Below are 19197 nucleotides of genomic sequence, written 5' to 3'. Positions count from 1 at the left end.
GATGGGATGGTTTGTCTGGTTTTTGTAGCGTTCACGCATCAATCTGTCCCCTTTGCATTACATACATGAGGTAAGAAAGGACAGCAACATATCCTACACTGTAAAGCAAGTTGTCATTACACAATGCAGCTAACAGATCTCAAATAACAGTTGAAAGCAATTACTTGTCTTTTTAACTGCTAGTTTATAAGTATTTTCACAATGTAGAAAGCTTGAAGTAGCCCTTTCCACAAAGTGACAGGTACTCTGAGAACAGTCCAAATAAAGATTTTTGGGACTGTTTTCCCAAGGCAGCACATCACTCAGTGTCAGCACTGGCTTTTCATTTCAATTCAAAGTCTCACTAACAGGGAAATCTTCGATACCTTGCCCCCAGAATTATCCCAACAACTTTTTTGAGCAGAATTTGCAGGGCCTTGACCACCCTGCTACTAAGGTCCCTGAGAAACCCAGGGACAGGCAGAAGTAGTAAGACATCAAAGAACATATGGAAGTATCAATTTGGCTATGAACAGGGAGACTCATCAGATTAATTTACATGTTAATATGCATTCTGAAGACCAGACAGGCTTGACTCAGTAGTTGGAATGACTCAGAATGCCTTTCTGAGCAGCAAAGTAAAATTACATTTCTTCTTTGCTGGACAACCTGGGAGTTTCTCTGCCAGCATTCTTTCTAAAAATGTATGTATTGAAAACATTTTATTCACTGACCACTACTGGCATCATCTCAAACTTTAGAAAGGTTCCTTATACTGGGTCTTTTCAGAAGAGGAATTAAGGACTTGGTGCAATTCTAAAATAATACACAAAGGTTTACTGGGTGGTAGAAAGTGAGACAATACAGTTAACAAGAGCCAACTAAAACCAGCTCAGTATGTTCTGAACTCACCTGGACACTTTAAAACAAGTGCAGTCATGGGGTATGGAACCATTCCTGGCACAGGTACAGAGCAAACCTGACCCCTTCCCCCCAGTTTTTTTCTTTTTTTTGCCATCATTTCAGCAAGGGTACATCCACTGTATAAATGCATATTTATTCTGCTGGTGTTATGTCAGACATTTTATGTGAGATATCCAATATACTCACTTCATTCTGTGGCTCCTGAATTACTTTGTAAAGAGATGAAATCAAAGCACTCTTGTCTTTCAAGTTTGTAGCATAGCTGGATATGGATGCTTCTGGCAGTGTCTGAAATAAAAATAGTATAACTGCTAGAAAAAGCAGTTTTTATCATTAAAATACAATAGCTATTTCAACAACAATTTTCTATTACAAGTTACTATTTATCAGAGTTTACTATAAACTAAAACCCGTTTCACAATGAAACCTTTACTGCAGAAATCACCATGTTTTCAGGACAACAAAATTGCCAGAAGACACACTGCATTTTATCATTTTGCAGACAGTTTCATACAGGATGTAGTGACATTGGATGGGAAATAGATAAAACCCAGGAGTTTCACAGGTGCAATCCCAGTGAAATTTCCCTGTGAAACTTAGCAGTTTGCAGATCCATACTTTAAGGAGTTTTCTCAAGACTGACTGTACACAGCTAATGAACATTATTACAGAATATAGTATTACTCTGAAAGAACACAAATTTCAGTTTACATGAACAGCTCTTCTGTAACACTAAACAGATTTTCCGCCAGTACTTAGGAGAGTAAAAATCTAATCTTTTTAACAACACTTTGGAAGCCGTACATTTAAACTTACTATTCATAGCTCTTACAGTATGTCTTATCTGCAGTCCTTCAAAGGAGCTCATACTCCATTATACAAATGGGAAAACATATTCCCAGTGTATCTAAGCAGGCCAGGAGCAAAACCTATAGTCAAGTCTAGTCTGTACTCAAACCAACAAGACTATTCATCTGTGACATACATTTTCATTGCTCTGTATCAGGAAGTATTAATCCCAAAGAGGACAAGAAAAAAAATCCTTTCAAGCATACATTTGCGTATATCACATTATCTCAGCAAAATCCAAGGTTACTATTTTTCTTCATCTTCTACAGCAATCAAGCACTCTTGCGTATTGCTCCAGCAGCGATTCAAACACTACTGGCTAAGTATCTGAGAGTGTATTACCTTGAACTCTGATAACCACTCCTCCACAACCCCAGTATCAACAGCTAACATCTTCCAACATCCGTTCCAAAACCTTCAGCCTGAAAGGATAAGCAAACACAGTTTGTGAAAACTCTGTAGTCACTGCATTAAACAGATGATGAAAATTAAGTCCCTATGAATATTTAAAGAATTTTATCATGCTTTTACTTGTTAACATTTCGCATGCTGACATTACTTTGAACTTTTATTCTACCTCACTTATGCAAGCTGCTGGAAGCATTAAGCATGGGAGTCTTCATGTACAGCAGTTCAATAAATTCCAAACATGTATTGCGTGGGAAGCTCCATAAGTCAAAGATTTGCAGAAATGGCATTTTGAAAACAGAAAATATTACCTTCTCAATTTTGATTTATTTTTCACCTTATAGAACTTGAGCGAAAACTGTATGGACTCACTGAAGAGAAATGACTGTTTAGGTTTTTCCTAGTCAACTGCTATTCCTAACTTGGAAAAGGTCCCTGAAATAAAGACTGATGGAAAACCTTTCAGTCCTCCCCCACCATGGCAACTGCAAAACAACAAGGCTCAGCATGTAGCCTAAGATGGACTCTCCTGTCCAACAACCCGTACAATTCTCAGACAGAGCAAGATCATCAGTACTAAGACTTGAACGCAAGAGATGCAGAGTGGCTTTTGAAACTCATTTCTGATTTCTCTCAATTTTTGAGAAAACTCTTAAAAACAACTCTCCTTTGGAATGGCTTACTCTGAAACAAAGAGCAACGTACCATTAAGATACAAAACTATTAAAAGTTAAAAAAGCATGCTGTGAGGGATACCCTAGGCATAGGTAAACTATTCAACAATAAGCATTACCTTATCCAAATTGTGACCATGGATTTCAAACAACAACAAAATTAAATACTCATCTGAGGAAAAAATTTAAACTTACTTGGTGAAATGTTCAGTCATGTGAGATATCCTATCAAGTTTTGCTTTCCCAGTTTAAAATTAGTTATGAAGTACTGATACCCAAGTATGGGCTTGTTGACAAATGACAAGCAAGGAAAAGAGGGGAAGGGAAGAATTGCCTTGTATAACACAAATACAAATGTTTTGTTCTGAAATCCAGACTATAGTGGAATCTATCCAGAGAATTTTAAGAAGCCTAAAGGGAGAAGAACCAGACATGACAACAGTGAGAGCTCACTATAACCCTCCAAAGCAAGGGGAAAAAAAAAAATAGTTAAGTAAGGCTTTACTTAGAGAAAGCAACCAAAATCTTTCAGTGCATAAGACATGGCTGTAAGGATTTGACTAGTCAGACATGCATGGCAAAAGGAACAAAATTGAACAGGCTGTCCAGCAAATTCTTGAATCACTTTAATACACAATAATAGAGTAAACAGCCAGAGATTTCCACCCTCCTGCACTAGCACTATCATAAAATAAATGACCTGGTCAGGTAAAACCATGGGGAACCAGGTAGGGCAGTCTCCTCTTACAACCCCAGAAAGATTTGCAAGTCTGCGCAAAGCATACAAGAACAGTGCTTTCTGCAAATGAAAGGGAAACAAGGAAGGGCTAAGGAACTATAAGCTGCACAGGGCTAGATTTAATTTCTGGAGAAAATAGCAGCAGTGGCTGTAAACACCTAGGAGGTACAATGCAGCAGCAGCTCCACTAAAAGGCTTCTCCTGGCAGGTAGAGGGTTGGGGCAGATCCACAAGAGGGATACCACCAACATCAGGGGAGGTAGATGACAATCCACAGCCAAGTGAGGAAGGGGCAGACCAGGTTGGCAAGCAAAGGGTACAGAGTGATGTAGGGAAAAGAGACCTCATAAACAAAAAAAAAGAGCTAACCAGGACCCCACCTCAAACATAAGCACATATATAAAGCGCTGCCTGCAGGACAGCATGATGGGGGAAGCTCTAGCAAATCAGCATGACTGGGTGCCTCTGTGAAGTGCCCATACACCAACAAACACACAGCATGGCAACCAAGCAGAAGGAATTAGTGGTCAACATGCAGTTGCAGGGCTATGATCTCAATGGGATCACTGAGACAAAGCAGCACAGCTCACATGACCAGACTACTACTATGGCTGGATATGGGCTCTTCAAGGACAGTCTGGGATGGTGAGGAAGGAAAGCTGCCCTTTATTTGGGAGAGCAGCAGGGATGCATGGAGCTCTACCCTGCAATGGACAATGAAACGCCTGAGAGCTTATGGGTCATGGATGAGAGGGCAGACCAACATGGGTGACGTTGTGGCAGGTGTCTGCTACTCATCACCTGATCAAGACGAAATATGTGAGACCTTGTTCATACGACTAAAGAAGTCATGTTATGCCAGTTACAGACACCTGGTCCTCACATACAACAAGAACTACCCTATTATCTCCTGGAAGGGCAACACAACAGGGAACAAGCAACCCAGAAGGTTTTTGGAGTGCACTGATTATAACTTCCTGAAAGAGGTTACTGAGGACCCAACAAGGGCAGGCACTCTGCTGAACATCATAATTACAAACATGGAAAAACTGGGCAGCAATGCGAAGGTCATGGCAGCCATAGCTGCAGTGACCATGACATAATATAGCACAGGATCCCAAGAGGAAGGAGGATCAAAACAAGGAGGAGCAAGAATGTTCAAGGATGGTTCACTGGCTTTTGCAAAAATATCATCAGCAACAGGAAGACTAGGGCTCTATGGATGAATGGGGCAGAGGACCTGCTGACAGGAGATATGGAAAAGGCCGAGGTACTCACTGCCACCTTTGCTTCTGCTGTTACCAGCAAGAGCAGCCCTCAGGAATCCCAGAATTCTGAGCACAGAAAATTGCCTCCATTGCCAGGCTCACAGGGCTGTGATCAGTGGCACAAAGGCCAGCTGGAGACCTGGCATTACTGCTGTACACCAGGGGTCAATACCTGGGCCAGCACGGTTTAACATCTTCATTAATGAAGATGGGTGATGGGACAGAGCTCACCCTCAGCATATTTGCAGATAACACAAAACCAGGAGGAGAGCCTGGGACCCCAGAGGGGTGCTGCCATTCACAGGGACATCAACAGGCAGGAGACATGAGCCAACACACGAATCTCAGAAGTTTAAAGGGCAACGCCAAGTCCTGGCCCTGGGGACAAACCACCCCAGGCACCAGCACACACAGGGGCCAGACAGCTGGAAAGCAGCTTTGCAGAAAAAGCCCTGGGCGTCTTCAGGAAAAAGGGGAACGTGAGCCAGCCCACACACACCCTTGTGGCAATGACGGCCAACAGCCCCCAGATCACCAGCAGGTCAAGGGAGGTGATCCTTCCCTGCGCTTGGCCCTCGTGAGACATTTGGAGCACTGGGCTCCCCAGCACAACAGACCCATGGACATACTGGAGAGATTCTGGGAAAGGGCCACAAAGCTGACGGACGAACTGGAGCATCTCTCATATAAGGAGAGGCTGAGAGAGCCGGGACTGTTAAACCTGGAAAAGAGACGCTCACGGGGATTTTATGAATGTAGATAATTACCTGAGGGGAGGGAATAAAGAAGATAGGGCCAGGCTCTTCTCATTGGTGTCCTGTCATAGGACAAGAGGCAACAGGCACAAATTGAAATACACTAAAAAAGGGTTTAAATGTAATTTCATGTAAGGATTATTGAACACTGCAACAGGTTGCCCAGAGTGGCTGAAGTCTCCAACCTTGGAGAAATTCAAAACCCAGTTGGACAAGATCCTGAGCAACCTGTCCAGTTTTCACTCCTTTGAGCAAAGGAGCTTGGATTTGATGATCTCCAGAGGTCCATTCAAACCTCATCCATTCTGTCATCCTGTATCAACAAAGAAATAGGAAGGATTGTCATGAAGAAAACTCACCTAGCTAAATATGAACTCTTTCTGACCAGCACTGACAGTCTCTAAAGGTATAATGATGGCAATATGGATAGCAGCCTCTGAATGCTACAGGTTGTGTGTCAAACCCTGCTGTGAAGTGAGGCTTTTAAGAATAATAGTGTGTGCTAACAAACACAAAGGCTAGTTCTACAATTATGGAAGCAACGACCTCATCAGTTCCTACAGAATCACACAATCTACTTGCCCTACTTTCATTCCTGTGAAGGCAGACTAAGGTTTTTGCAATGTCTCATGCTTCAGCAGGGTTGACAATAGTAACCACTCCCTACTGAGCCCCATTAATAGCACAAATGCCTGTGCTAATATTGACTGTTCAAAGCAAGAAACCCATGATTTAGAAGTGTCCAGAGGAGTCATGGATACCACGTTTATTGAAGAGATGCATTTTTTTTTTTCACCTATTTCTACTGATCCATCAAGCATTATTTTCAGATTAAAGGCTCCCAGGGAACACAGGATTCATTTGAACAGTAAAAACAATAAGAGCATCCTTGGCTGGCATTACCCATTGGACTAAGGACAATACTTCAAGCTTTTATTACTGTGTATTTGAAGGCAAGTCTTTTTCTGGCAAAAGCATGAACTTTTGAAATTAAACCTATAAAAAGCTGAACTAAAAGAAACAGGACAGAGTTTTCACTGATTGGGTCTTTGATTTTTAAAGTAGCAGAGGCATTCCACTAAGAGTTAAGGCAGTTGAGATGCACAGAAGATAGACTGTCCTTACTTTACCTCCATGCATTAAAAATGCATATACCCTTCTGAATACACTGTTTAACCTCAAGCACATATGCATTCACAGCAATACACATTTGAGTGTCACATAAGAAATCCAATTTGTAATTATCTTCATTGAAGGAAAAGATTATCTGTTAGACTGATCTCTCCTAAAAGGAAAAAAAGCCTCAATTTCACACATCAGGTGTATGGGGTCTATTAAAAAAGGCACACAACCTACTGTTTTGCTGAGGACTGCCACATTTTGTGTAGTTAAATAATAGATCAAGTTGGACTGCAACAAGGTATGGACAGGGTCAGCAAACCCAAAACTGTTCTAAAGGAAGGATTAACAAATTTCAGTTAACAATACAATTTTTTCTGAAGCCCATAGAAAGTTTACAAAAAGTAACTCTTAAAATGGAATTTTTAACACAAAGTAGGCCAAAATAAGGCCTAACTTATAGCATCTGTTAACCTTTTACAGAAAAAAAATCCCAAAAGGGTTACAAAAGCATGCCTTAATTACAGCTCCATCAAAGTGGATTCATCTGCAAGATAGAGGCTGCTGTAAGCATTAGATACCTCAGCCACTATGGAATTAAAGCAACATGAAGTAAATACATGCTACCTCGAAAAAAAAGCTGTAAAATGATATTAAGAATGTACTTTATAAATACTAAAACCATAATGAAAATTCAAACAATACAGCAAGCACTACACAGCATTTCCCCCCAAAAAGTCTTGTTTTAAGGTACATCAGCATGTAATTCCCTTTGAATAGACTTTTTTCCTTGATCTCTTCCTCTTAAGTCCCTGCAAAGAGTTCAGATGAGTGGAGTTTGAGAATTCCTTTAAACACAAATTGCTTTTGTCCCTATAAATCTAACAATACTTTGACTAAAATTAAAGAGCAGCTTCAAATGTCCCCATCCTCCTCATTCCAAGAGATTAAGAGGCAGAGTCATTGGGATGTCCTGATGGAAGACAGTTGCAGGAAAGAGGAAGACGTCTCAAAGATTCAAATGATACCACAAAATTATTTGTGATGGATCTCAGTAACAGCCAGGTTGTCACATCTCTGTTGAACTTTTATTAGACACATATTCTTAGCTTATATCATACATGAAGGCAACTTTAGTTGACACACTTTCATTGCAGGTCTTATTCACATTACTTCACATTTGCCACGGGATGAAAGCATGCATAGCTACTGCAGCCCAGCTAACAAATGGCAAATTTATCTGTGTGTTTACGCCTTGTGAGTTAAAAGCACTTTGGAGTATTTTCCACAACTCTCAACTTTGATTAGCAGCAAGAAATATGATTTATACTAAACAATAATTAACAGACTAGCTTTCCTAGTAGAACATCTATTTAAAGTAAGCATACACAAAGCCATACAGCCCTTACTAATATCTAACATTGGAACCCTAGGACATATGCAACTTGAGCTCTAATATTAACAAGAGAATACATCTAACTTACATTCCACTCAAAGTCTGCAATCCATTTTGATATAGCTTGAGGTAAGACTGTTCTCTGGATCTGTTCCCAAGTAATAAGCAGCCTCTGAGAGCTGTAAATTGATCTTGCTCTATTCTAATACTATAATAAAATTCTCCTTACATATGAGATATCAATTTTTGCTTTGTTTCAAGATGAGTAGTACAACTGCAATAAGATATCAAGCAAGTTTATCTGACAAAAGCAAGTCTTGTTTGGAAGAGCCTTTCTCTACAAAGACCATTCCTTTTTCCATTACAGCACAAATACAACAGGAACTAACAAACTTGCTGTTTTTAATAGAGGAGGGAGAAAAAGTTGCTATGCACTGTGCTGGTGGTGAGCAAACCAAGATGAATTAAGATGTATTCTCTGGCAAGCTTACTAATGGATACATCTACTTAAATGGCTTCAGTTTTTCATACCTATCACTCAAGACTTTTTTTAATACAATAGTGTCAAATCGTAGCCTTGAATGGAATCACCAACAACACATGTACAGGTTGTTCTTTAAAAATAAATTCTCTCAATAGGTGGCTTTCCTATTCTTTAAATCTACCCAGCCTTTGTAGAATTCATTCACAGAATGCACATGTGTGAATGAAAACTGGATTAAATACAAGGAGGCTGGACTTGGATGAAGAATGAACTCTTGAGTTCTGCAGAACTGACCTTCTGGAACCACAGTAGTGGAAGTCACAGAGCTAGAATAAACAAAACCAGAAGCCAAAAACTGCTCAAGTCCCATCCTCTGGGAATTGCTGGAAGAAGAGGGAAGGTATATACTGTGTTCTTATCTAATCTGAAAGGTATCTGCTTGGAAGTTTGTACTATTTGCTAAGAAAAAATTTTTTAGCCTAAGGGAAACATGGAACAGAAAGTTAAGATTTTTATGAACCATCAGCCAAATTTGTCAACGCATCCCAAAAGAGGAATGAAGTAAACTTGTGAGCATTCTGTTAGAACATATCAGACCCATAAGAGATCAAGTCCCTGGTACGCATTAATCTTCTATTCTATAATAGTTTGTATACAAAAGTAGGGAAGGGCCAGTTAGGACTCAACTTTTCCTACCCTTTGAAGTGGTAAAAGTAGTATTAAAAACTTTTTAATCAGCTCTACATCATACATCAAGTTCACTTAAGGACTACAGTCTATACTTAAAATTCACATTGCTGACACTTTTTCTCTCCCAGCTTGTTTCAGAGACAAAGACATAATCCTTGTAAGCCTCAGAACAGGAAGCAGCACTCAGGCAAGTGTATTCTTGAATAAATTGCCAAGGAAAAGAATGTATTTTCCTGATGTTAATGCACAACTCATTCTAGTGATAGTGGTATGTTCATTTACTATACAATTTAGAGTATAGTCAAGCTATCCTGTTCAAACAGATACCTGTAGGTGCAGTAATGGCTAGCAAATCATTCAAAGTCTCTTGAGAAAGGAAACCAATGCTACTGTGGACTTCAAAAACCACTCTGGCAAGTTTCAGAAACCACAAAGGCCAGGTCTGACTTCTTGACATTTTTCAGTCTTGCACAAAGAAGGAACCCCATTGTGCTAAGCCTCAAAGAGTCACGTGCTCTATTCAAATACACAATGCAAGCACTGCTCAAAGACTCAGTATCAAGCACTCCCTGATAATTGCTGTCTTCAGTGTAAAAATCAGGCAGTGTCAACAAGATAGCTATGGAGCACCAAGCATCACTGATTCAGGCTCAAGCAAATTCTTAAAATGACAAGAGATGGCTGTTCAGCATCTTCTAACAGGATGTCATGGTTTAACCCCACCCAGCAACTAAGCACAACGCAGCACTCGCTCACTCCTCCCCCCTCCCAGTGGGATGGGGAGGAGAATTGGGGAAAAGTAAAACTCATGAGTTGAGATAAGAATAGTTTAATAGCTAAATAATAATAATAATAATAATAATAATAATAATAATAATAATAATAATAATAAAAATTATAACAACAACAATAATAATTGTAATGAAAAGGAATATAACAAAAAAAGAGAAATTAGACCCAAGAAAAATGATGCACAATACAATTGCTCACCACCCGCTGACCAATGCCCAAGCAGCAATCGGCCCCTCCTGGCCAACTCCCCTCAGTTTATATACTGAGCATGACATTCTATGGTATGGAATATCCCTTTGACTAGTTCAGGTCAGCTGTCCTGGCCATGTTCCCTCCCAGCTTCTGGTACACCTGCTCGCTGGCAGAGAACGGGAAACTGAAAAATCCTTAACTTAGGATAAGCACTACTTGGCAACAACTAAAACATCAGTGTGTTACCAATATTATTCTCACACTAAGTCCAAAACACACTGTACCAGCTACTAGGAAGAAAGTTAGGTCTATACCAGCTGAAACCAGGACACAGGAGAACTAACAAGCATTAGGTGAAACTATAGTTGACAGGCTCAAAACAAACAGAAGTAGTTACCAAAACCAATGTGAAGGAAGTATGCGTTGAATCCCAAGTCCAAGTAGATGAACTTCACAAATGCACACAAAAAAGAAGCCTGGACACATTCACAGAGGAATCCATCCACAGCCACTAAATACACAAGCACTTCTTCCAGGTCAGAAAGTGGAAGTCAGAAGTTGCTCCCCCAGAACACTCTTCCAGCTTCCCCTATCAGTTCCTTTCCAGGCCTCTATTAAAAGCCACTGTTAGACAACGAGGTTTCAGAAATTCTGGTCTGATTCAGTATGGTCATTACTGCAGTCTTCTTCACAATTCGGTAGTGAACCTACACAAAAGTAACTGTTTTGAACCTGTTTGTTCCCAGTGGTTTGTAAAGGTTACTGAATCTTAGGAACTGAAAATGCAGTCAGTTTGACTTTCATATTGCCAAGGGCATTTTTGTTTTGCTGCTTCCCCCTGCCCCCCGTCAGTGCTAGAAACAACCACCTTACTTGCAGCTTACACTTTAGATCACAATGTGGAACATCAGCCTTGAAGAATCAGGGATCAATGGACTTTTCTATTATATAGATTTAAATAAGATTTCCTGATCTTGTGCACATATGCTTCTTGAACAGTTGACATACACTTGGGATATGACAAAGTGATAGATATTTGCCCATCAAATGAAAAAGTCCTCCTGAATAATATCCACTACAAATTTTTAAAATCATAGGCCTAATAATATTCAGCCACAGATGACAGACCTCAATTCAGTTTTGATGACAGCAAATAAGGGAAAAATTAGTTGCTCTAAAGAAAGAAAGCATACATGAACTAGACTGTACAGAAACTATAAATGACTGCCTTAAATGCAGTTGTTTCTTGTGCAAAGGATCCAGCACCACAGAATACTGACACTTTGCAGCCCAGAAACCTACACAAAACTACTTGGCATATCAAACTATAACACAGCCTTCTACAACCTTTCAATTCAATCAATAGGAAAACAAAAAACAACAACCACTAAGCACCAAAACCACCTACAGTTGAGGTCATGACACTACTTACAATGCTGGGAAATAGTCGTATGGGCACACACGACCCAAAACATTCATGATGAAAGCTTTCTAAAAAGTCTTGAGCAGAAGGTAGGATCCCTGTAAGCACAGGACTTTGAAGATTTTAATCCTGATCTTTGACTCCTGGCAATTATATTTGCTCAACTTCAGATTAGCAAACAACAACTACAAACCGCCTTTGTACGCAACTAACCTTGTACTTGCCCTTTACCAGCAAGGAGGTAACTCTTTCAAGACAACCAAATGACTCATGCCAGCTAAACAACTTGCCAAGATAGAGATACGAGATTACATGTTGATATACTAACTTGAATTTATACAAGTCATAATAAGTCAGATTTATATTGTTAAAACAAAACAGTACAAAAGCAGCCCTAGCAGTACAGTGCCAAACTGAAGTAAGATGAAGTAACTTCCACAGCTTGAGGGTTTTGGGTTTGGGTTTTTTTTTCCTAATCCTACTTTACTATTTCTTCCTTGCTGCCTTCTGCACAAAATCATACTGTAAGTACAACTGCCATACTGGTAAATGCAGAGTCAGTCAAAACTGACCACCTGTAAGCCAACTTACTCCAGTTACATCCCATTCTCCAGCTTGCAGAAGCCCTACTCTCTTTCAAGCTATTTCATTTGCAATATATCCTCAAGTGTTAGCTTTTCCATCATCTGTAATATACCAATAGTTACATTCATTATAGAAAAATAAAATAAGAGCTATTACTTTCAAAACAGTTTTTCTTAGCAGCTGAAATATACTTGCTTTTCTTTTCTTTTACTCCATGCAAACACTATTGTTTACATCTTATTAAATCTTTTAAGAAAGAACAGATATAAACAACCTAGTCCATGCAAACACTATTGTTTACATCTTATTAAATCTTTTAAGAAAGAACAGATATAAACAACCTAGTCTTAGATAAAACACTGTAGTTGAAAAATATTGTCTAACATATGTTCTTACTTATTCTGGATTAATATAGTTAACAGTTCAGCATACACAAAGAAAAATCAAGGTAATAGCTATATGCATCATAAGGAAATAGAATTTAAAGTAACATTAAAGTGAGTACAGCCACAAGCTTAACCAAACATAACTGAAACGACAAAAAGAAATGTGTAAAAGGGAACAGTGTGCTAATACTACAGAAGTGACCTAATCCACACAGGTTTTCCAGTCTTTGCTTTAGCCACAAAATTCCATAGTATTAAAATAAAGGTATCTTCTTTATGCTGATAAGAACTAGAAAGCTTTAGAAATTTTGTTTGTTTTCTGTGTATCAGCATTCCTGTAACTTGTGTCAAGAGTGTCTATGAGCAGGCAATACCACAGTACATGACACAGCGCTCTTACCGCTTCTGTAAGGGAAAGCAGTGCTGCAGAAATTATCCACTTAGAAGAAACATTCCTTATAGAACCCCAAGCAAAGTAAAGTTACTGTTCTCATGCGCCCTAGTTTCCCTAAGCCCAAAGTACGCTACATCCCTCTGAAGTCAGGAAGTTTCCCTGAAACCCAAAGACAAATTTAAAATAGTGAAATAGAATAAACCATGCAGAGAGAATAATTATGTTGCAGCTCTCGTTTCAGTGTTGCATACAAGTCTTGAACCAAACAATGGTCTTTTCAAGAGCACAGAGCATTATTTTGGTAGCAATGCTGTGACATCTAGTTCCTTGCTTCCTCAAACTTCAGTGCTACTACAGTAAACCTTTACTATTAGTTATTCATTTAACCTAGCTGTTTGTGAAGTCTGTTTGCTGCAAGCTAATTTTAAAAACAAGTTTTCCTTTCTAAGTGAAAATTGCAATTCATCTCAAATTAGAGTTTGTTCAGAACTTTCAGCCACACATCAAAAAGAAAGGTGTCAGGTAATTCAGCTGTTGGAAAGACTCTCAGTGTAAAACATGCATAAGCAGATGCTGCACAACAGCTTGAGTATGACCTAAAAAGCATGGGGAGAATTGAGCAGAGGCTGTACTTCACCTCTGAGCATCAACTGTTAAAGGTGCGATTCCAACACCTTCTACCATTACAGCACGTAGTTTCAGCTAGAGCAAGTGGAGAAGCATTCATCTGCCAAGTAGCTCAGTAGTGACTTATCAGAAGGAAAAAGACTCAGCTCACAAAGTAGGGACAGGAGTTTGAGCAGGCTCTTCACCTTGCATTTTTAATACTCTTCACCTTCTACATTTTAGTAGCAACGTTAAGAATGCAACACTTTTGGCCAAAACTTCCCAACTACACTGGCTGAGAATGAGATTTCGGGAGATTCTGCCTATTTCCAACCCCATTCTAGGTATCCACACCTCATTTAATTTGAAAGGCAGGGATGCCTACCTGCAAGCCAGAAACTGACTTTAGAAGATATTACACAAGCCCCATGAGGAAGAAATTTTGTAGCAGGTCTTAGGACTTCATTTCAACTGAATCTTCCTTCTGCCTCCACAAAACGCAGGGAGCTCAACAAACTGAGATTTAGGTTGCAAGAGTTACAGGTACTTCAAAAGTGACTTATTTTTATTTGCCAAAAATTAGTTAAGTTTGAAGTTCTAAAAACATCTAAAAATAGTATTACTAGCATGAAAACCATTTAAAGAGAATTCTGTCCGCTTTGAAATCATACCCTCCTTTGCCAGACAGTCACGTGTGTCCAGTTAAAAATTACCTCTACAGCTTGGACTCCTACTCTGCAAGCATTCATAAGTTTTCATGCCACAAATATGAACTATCCTTTCAACCATTTCCACTTGTAGCTGAGGAAGTACAACACACCATATTTGAAACAAGCACGAACTATGCTTCTGGCATAAAACCTGGGATAGGTCAATGATTTGGGTGTCCCAGAAACAGGCTTTAAGAACTTCGTCCACTGCAAGAATAACTTTAGGGTGTGTTTACCCTGGGTAGATCTACAATATATTGTAATAACATCAGACATGATCAAATATGACTGCAGTAGAAGGGTTTGATTTTACTTTTACTCCAGAGCATTTATTTTAAACGAGTGCTATGATATGTCCCATTACCCTAACTCTACCAATGCAGCAGCATTAGCATTCTTGATAACTTAATATTTGCAAAATATTATCTCCAGTATACCATTCTACAATTTCCCCAAAGATCATGAGAGAAAAGCAGGAACCTTGCTATCAGGAATACACCACAGATTTAATAGCAAAAAGATGTTTATGGTGGTCTATTGATATGTCTTTTAGTAGCTCATTTTGACAGAAAAAAAAGCTAAACAAAGGTGCATTTTCCAGAGGAGGGGTGTATCGATACTGAAAATAATCTTAGGATTTAGTTTGCTTTGAGTGGTTGACGATTGCTTCCTGTTAAGTTACAGAATTAAAATGATCTATCAATACATGCACATAATGCTGTGTTAAGCAGCTTCAGGAAAAATTTCTGTAACTTAACAACAAAGTAGTCAAAATTTGTTTCTATAATAATCTGAAGTCTATGAACTTGGAACTTGATTTAGTGTATTCTGCTTACAAACGACAACTGAAAAGTCACTTGAATGGTAGATGCAATTATGACAATACATGGAAATTGGTCACTGACTACACATGCATTTGGGACACAGTGGACTCAAATGAACCAGAGCTAGACGACATCAATACAGCTTAACAGCCCTAGGAAGCAACACGTTACGTTCATAAAAACTATCATACCTATAGGAAAGAGGAGTTGCAATGAACCAACAGCAAAGCAAGCTATATCACATGAGAGGAAATAACAAATAATTTCAGTGAATGGCCACTTTTCAAACAGTATGATATTCAGGCCGTGGGGGTTAATAACTGCACAACACTAAAGGATCATACACTTATCATTTAAGTTAAACAGACACATTTAAGGAACCTCTTGAAGGGTAAATGTGGCATCGTTTGGTTCCTGTTTCATCACTCAGTTAACTTCCTATTCACACTTTTGTCAGTTCCTCTGTTTACTGTACAAGCAGGGACCTTATTTTAGGTGTTCCTTCTTCCTCTGACATCAAGTATACCCACATCCTACTGCTGCTACTGAATTTATACAGGACTTTTATTTTACCACACTAAAAAGCAGTTATAAACAGTTAAGCGAGTTAGTCCTTGTCACTATTTCACTGAATTGCTGCAACTTTGTGAACATAGGTGAACTATCATCCACGTCTTTGCCAGAATAGGACAAAATATCTAAGACACTTTAAAATACCATTAAAATGGGAATGAATGAATGAAAGATTTTCATTACTTCCTTAAGGAATGAATTACTGTATGCATTATGTATGCAAAGGAGCTGCACAGTTTAGAGATCTTCTCTGATTATGTTAAGTTTCGGGTGGAAAATCCTTATCAGTTTTACCTGTACAGCTACAGTTTGCCAATAACAACAGTTTAGGATAAAATATCACTGCACAAATAACCATTACATTCTAGTAAGAACTCTTGGTAACCAGTGCAAATACATATGCTTCAGACACTCTTTTTAGTGTAAACCAAAAAGAATAATACTGAAAATATGTATGCCAAAAGTTACTATGGCAGCAAAAAAAATTAAAAGCAGCAGAGATTGTTAATCTACGCAATCTCTAACATGATGCAAATGTGCTCGAAGAGTAGTTCTGCTATATTTGCACACATTACTGAAAATTCAACAAAACTTCAACCAATTCTAGCTGAAACAATAGAATTCTGAAACTTCAAGCAGTATCACTAAGTGCTCTGCAAAACAGATGTTCCCTTTGTTGTGTTTCACTAAGTAACATGACAAATTTGATTGTCTGAAGTATAGTGTCTCATCACAACACCACTGTGGTGAAAATACCCATCATTTACAGTACTGACACAAAATGCTGCTGAGAAAGGGGGGGAGGGGGAGAAACTTGAATTTTTTTCCTCAGCTTTACAATTAAATGTAAATCAAGTTCTCTCAAGACAGGCAGGAATTGGTAAATACTATACCAGCACTAGCAAAGCTACAGAATGCATGTGTAAACGGATGTGCAGAATTACTGTCAAAAGCCTCTCACCTGCTCCTCTGGCTGCTGCACTGGGAATTTAGTTCAAAGCAGGAGAAAAAAAAAGCAGGAGCCTATTAGTCTTTCTACACCTGACATATGGCGTCAATATAATTAGGAGCGTGAGAGATGTGAGTGGAAAGACTACAGCTTATGGAGCCTAAAAGCTGTAACTGAGTAAAAGCAGTAGCATGTCCACAGCACACAACATGAAGCTGATAGGTATTTTGGCACAACCTAAAGAAAGTAAATAAGAAAGGTATTATTCTGAGTAGACAGTAATTGGTTTAGCCAGACATGCTACTAATCACAAACTGTAGGAGAACACTCAGAATTTCACTGGCAAAATCCAGTGTAAAGTTACTGTAAGAAACATAGAATTATTGCTTTAACACTAAGTACCAAGAGCTAAGGAATTCCCCAATATCACTCCTCCCCACGCTTTCAAAAAAAAAAAAAAAATGCCCTTAATCAGCCTAACACAAAATATATGACGTTGCAGTCTGATTTTGCAATCTGCTTCAGCTCTGGAAGACTAACACAATTTCCTTCAGCCAGTGAACACTGAGAAGGAGTGTTACTGGAGAAAAAAGTTTTCTTTTTTGTAACTGAAGATCCTATAGCCTGCTTCTTCAGATAGAGATGTTACTATGGGATACCCAATGTGTATTACATGATAGACTGTTTGAAAATATTCACAGTATCCTGATTTTCAGAGATGGTGGTTGGTATTAAAAACCTGTTAAATGCAGGTTAAGATTTATTAGGTCAGCTTAATGCTTTTACACATATTCCAGTCATTTTCTTTAGTATAGCAAATACTGTAGGATTAAAAAAATTAAAAATACAAAACAATTGTCTTTACATATGAGAGCGGGATTCAAGTACTTGAAAACAAACCACAATGATATAGTACAGCCTTGTCTATTAACCAGACATTCATGAAGACCTTATATTATCCAGCACAATACTCAGACTGCTAGACAGATTAATTATTGAGTATTAGATGTAATTGTCTATCGCATATTTAAAGTGTAACGGCCTTCTCCCCCCCACCCCTTTCCAAAAAAAGAATTGCAATAAAATACAGTAATAGTACTGGATCATGGTGTTTAGTATTAACAAAAATATTAAAGTTGTATGCACTATTCATCAGGTTGAAGTTAATGCCTTGCTGTAACATAAATATTTATCCAGTGCTAACAGCAGGAAACCTTTAGGAGACAGCATGGCTTTAAACACTGAAGTGAGTTAATTAGTATCCAGTGGAGCTTCAGAGCATACTATGCTGTTTTAATCAAAGATTAGCTTCCAAATAGAAAAAAGTAACAAAATGTAAAGGATATCTTATCACTTACCTAAGAGAGACATCTTTAATAGCTATCAAAAGTGCCCAAAACATACAGTTTCTGTCACTAAGCTTAGAATGAGAGCTCAGTATGCCAATCGGGATGGAATACAAATACTCAGCGACTTTTGCATCAGCAACAGGTGTGTTTTACTACTCAGCTAGTATTGTTTTTACCTAAATTTCTTTATTATGTTTTGATTGCTACACAGCTTTTCATATCAACAGAGGTTTGAGATGGAAGAACACAAACATACATCTGTTTTGGAGAGATAATCCATTTCCAATCTTCCTCTCAACAATCAGATGATTCTTCAGCAATGCTGGTCATTTAAAATAAACTAAGAAATGTTTTCACGCACGCCCTCACTTTTCATGGCAATCTCCATACAGAATAGTGACAATTATTAACTATCTGTCCAAACTCCACATGCTTTATTGATTCCAATTCTAATAAATAATACTCCTAGTAACAACTGTTTATTGAACCCACTTGTATTAAATTTGTACACGATTTAGAAGTTACACTGAAGCCTTACAAACAGAGCCCTTAATTCATCACACTGAAATAAATACACCAAGAACCTCCCATTTCTGGCACTGCAATGACAAGAAAGGGTCACATTCAGACAATTTCAGTACTCACTTGGGCTGTAAGTTATGCTGCTTTCATTCACTACCTTTCCAGTTGTTACCAAAGTATGTAAGTTCATGTGGGGATGCATCTAAAGAAATCGCTGTAAATAAGTCGCCCTCCCAGACTAAGCTGACATTCTATTTTTATTCTGCTGCTCTTGAACATGGTCCTAATTAGGACAAAGGCTTCACAATAGTTGCACCAGAAGTAGAAGAAAACACTTCATATCCTGCATTATTTTAGATGTGCTATAAATTGAAAAATATTATAGTTGTTGGATCTTTCAGATGTTGGTTTGGTTTGGTTTTTTTTAACCTAATCCAGGAGTATCTGAGTTTTCATGCTAACAAAGTTCCGGCACAAATTCTGATAGAAGTCTGATGATTCACAATAAGAACAACTGCAGAAGCATTTCACCCCTCAGCCTCATGGAAAACTTTTCAAATTTCACCAATGTTTTCAAATAACTTCTCATATTTTAAGTTATTTATAA

General features: G+C 38.5%; 1 protein-coding gene across 9 annotated transcripts in view; it reads right to left on the bottom strand.

Moving 5' to 3' along the window:
* FAM126A (family with sequence similarity 126 member A) overlaps nucleotides 1-19197 on the bottom strand; it is a 48627-nt gene that overhangs the window by 25252 nt on the left and 4178 nt on the right. For all 9 annotated transcript variants that reach the window (XM_041122478.1, XM_030009413.2, XM_030009415.2 and 6 more), the window contains 2 exons: nucleotides 2095-2174; nucleotides 1090-1191 (listed from right to left, as the gene is read on the bottom strand). In XM_041122478.1, the coding sequence (XP_040978412.1) occupies nucleotides 1090-1191; nucleotides 2095-2145 (153 nt within the window). In that variant the 5' untranslated portion in view covers nucleotides 2146-2174. The remainder of the gene's footprint in view (nucleotides 1-1089; nucleotides 1192-2094; nucleotides 2175-19197) is intronic.

The sequence above is a fragment of the Aquila chrysaetos genome, chromosome 3, assembly GCF_900496995.4.
Source record: "Aquila chrysaetos chrysaetos chromosome 3, bAquChr1.4, whole genome shotgun sequence".
NCBI lineage: Eukaryota > Metazoa > Chordata > Aves > Accipitriformes > Accipitridae > Aquila > Aquila chrysaetos.
Note: the sequence above shows the minus strand (reverse complement) of the source record. Positions and strands in the feature narration are given on the sequence as shown.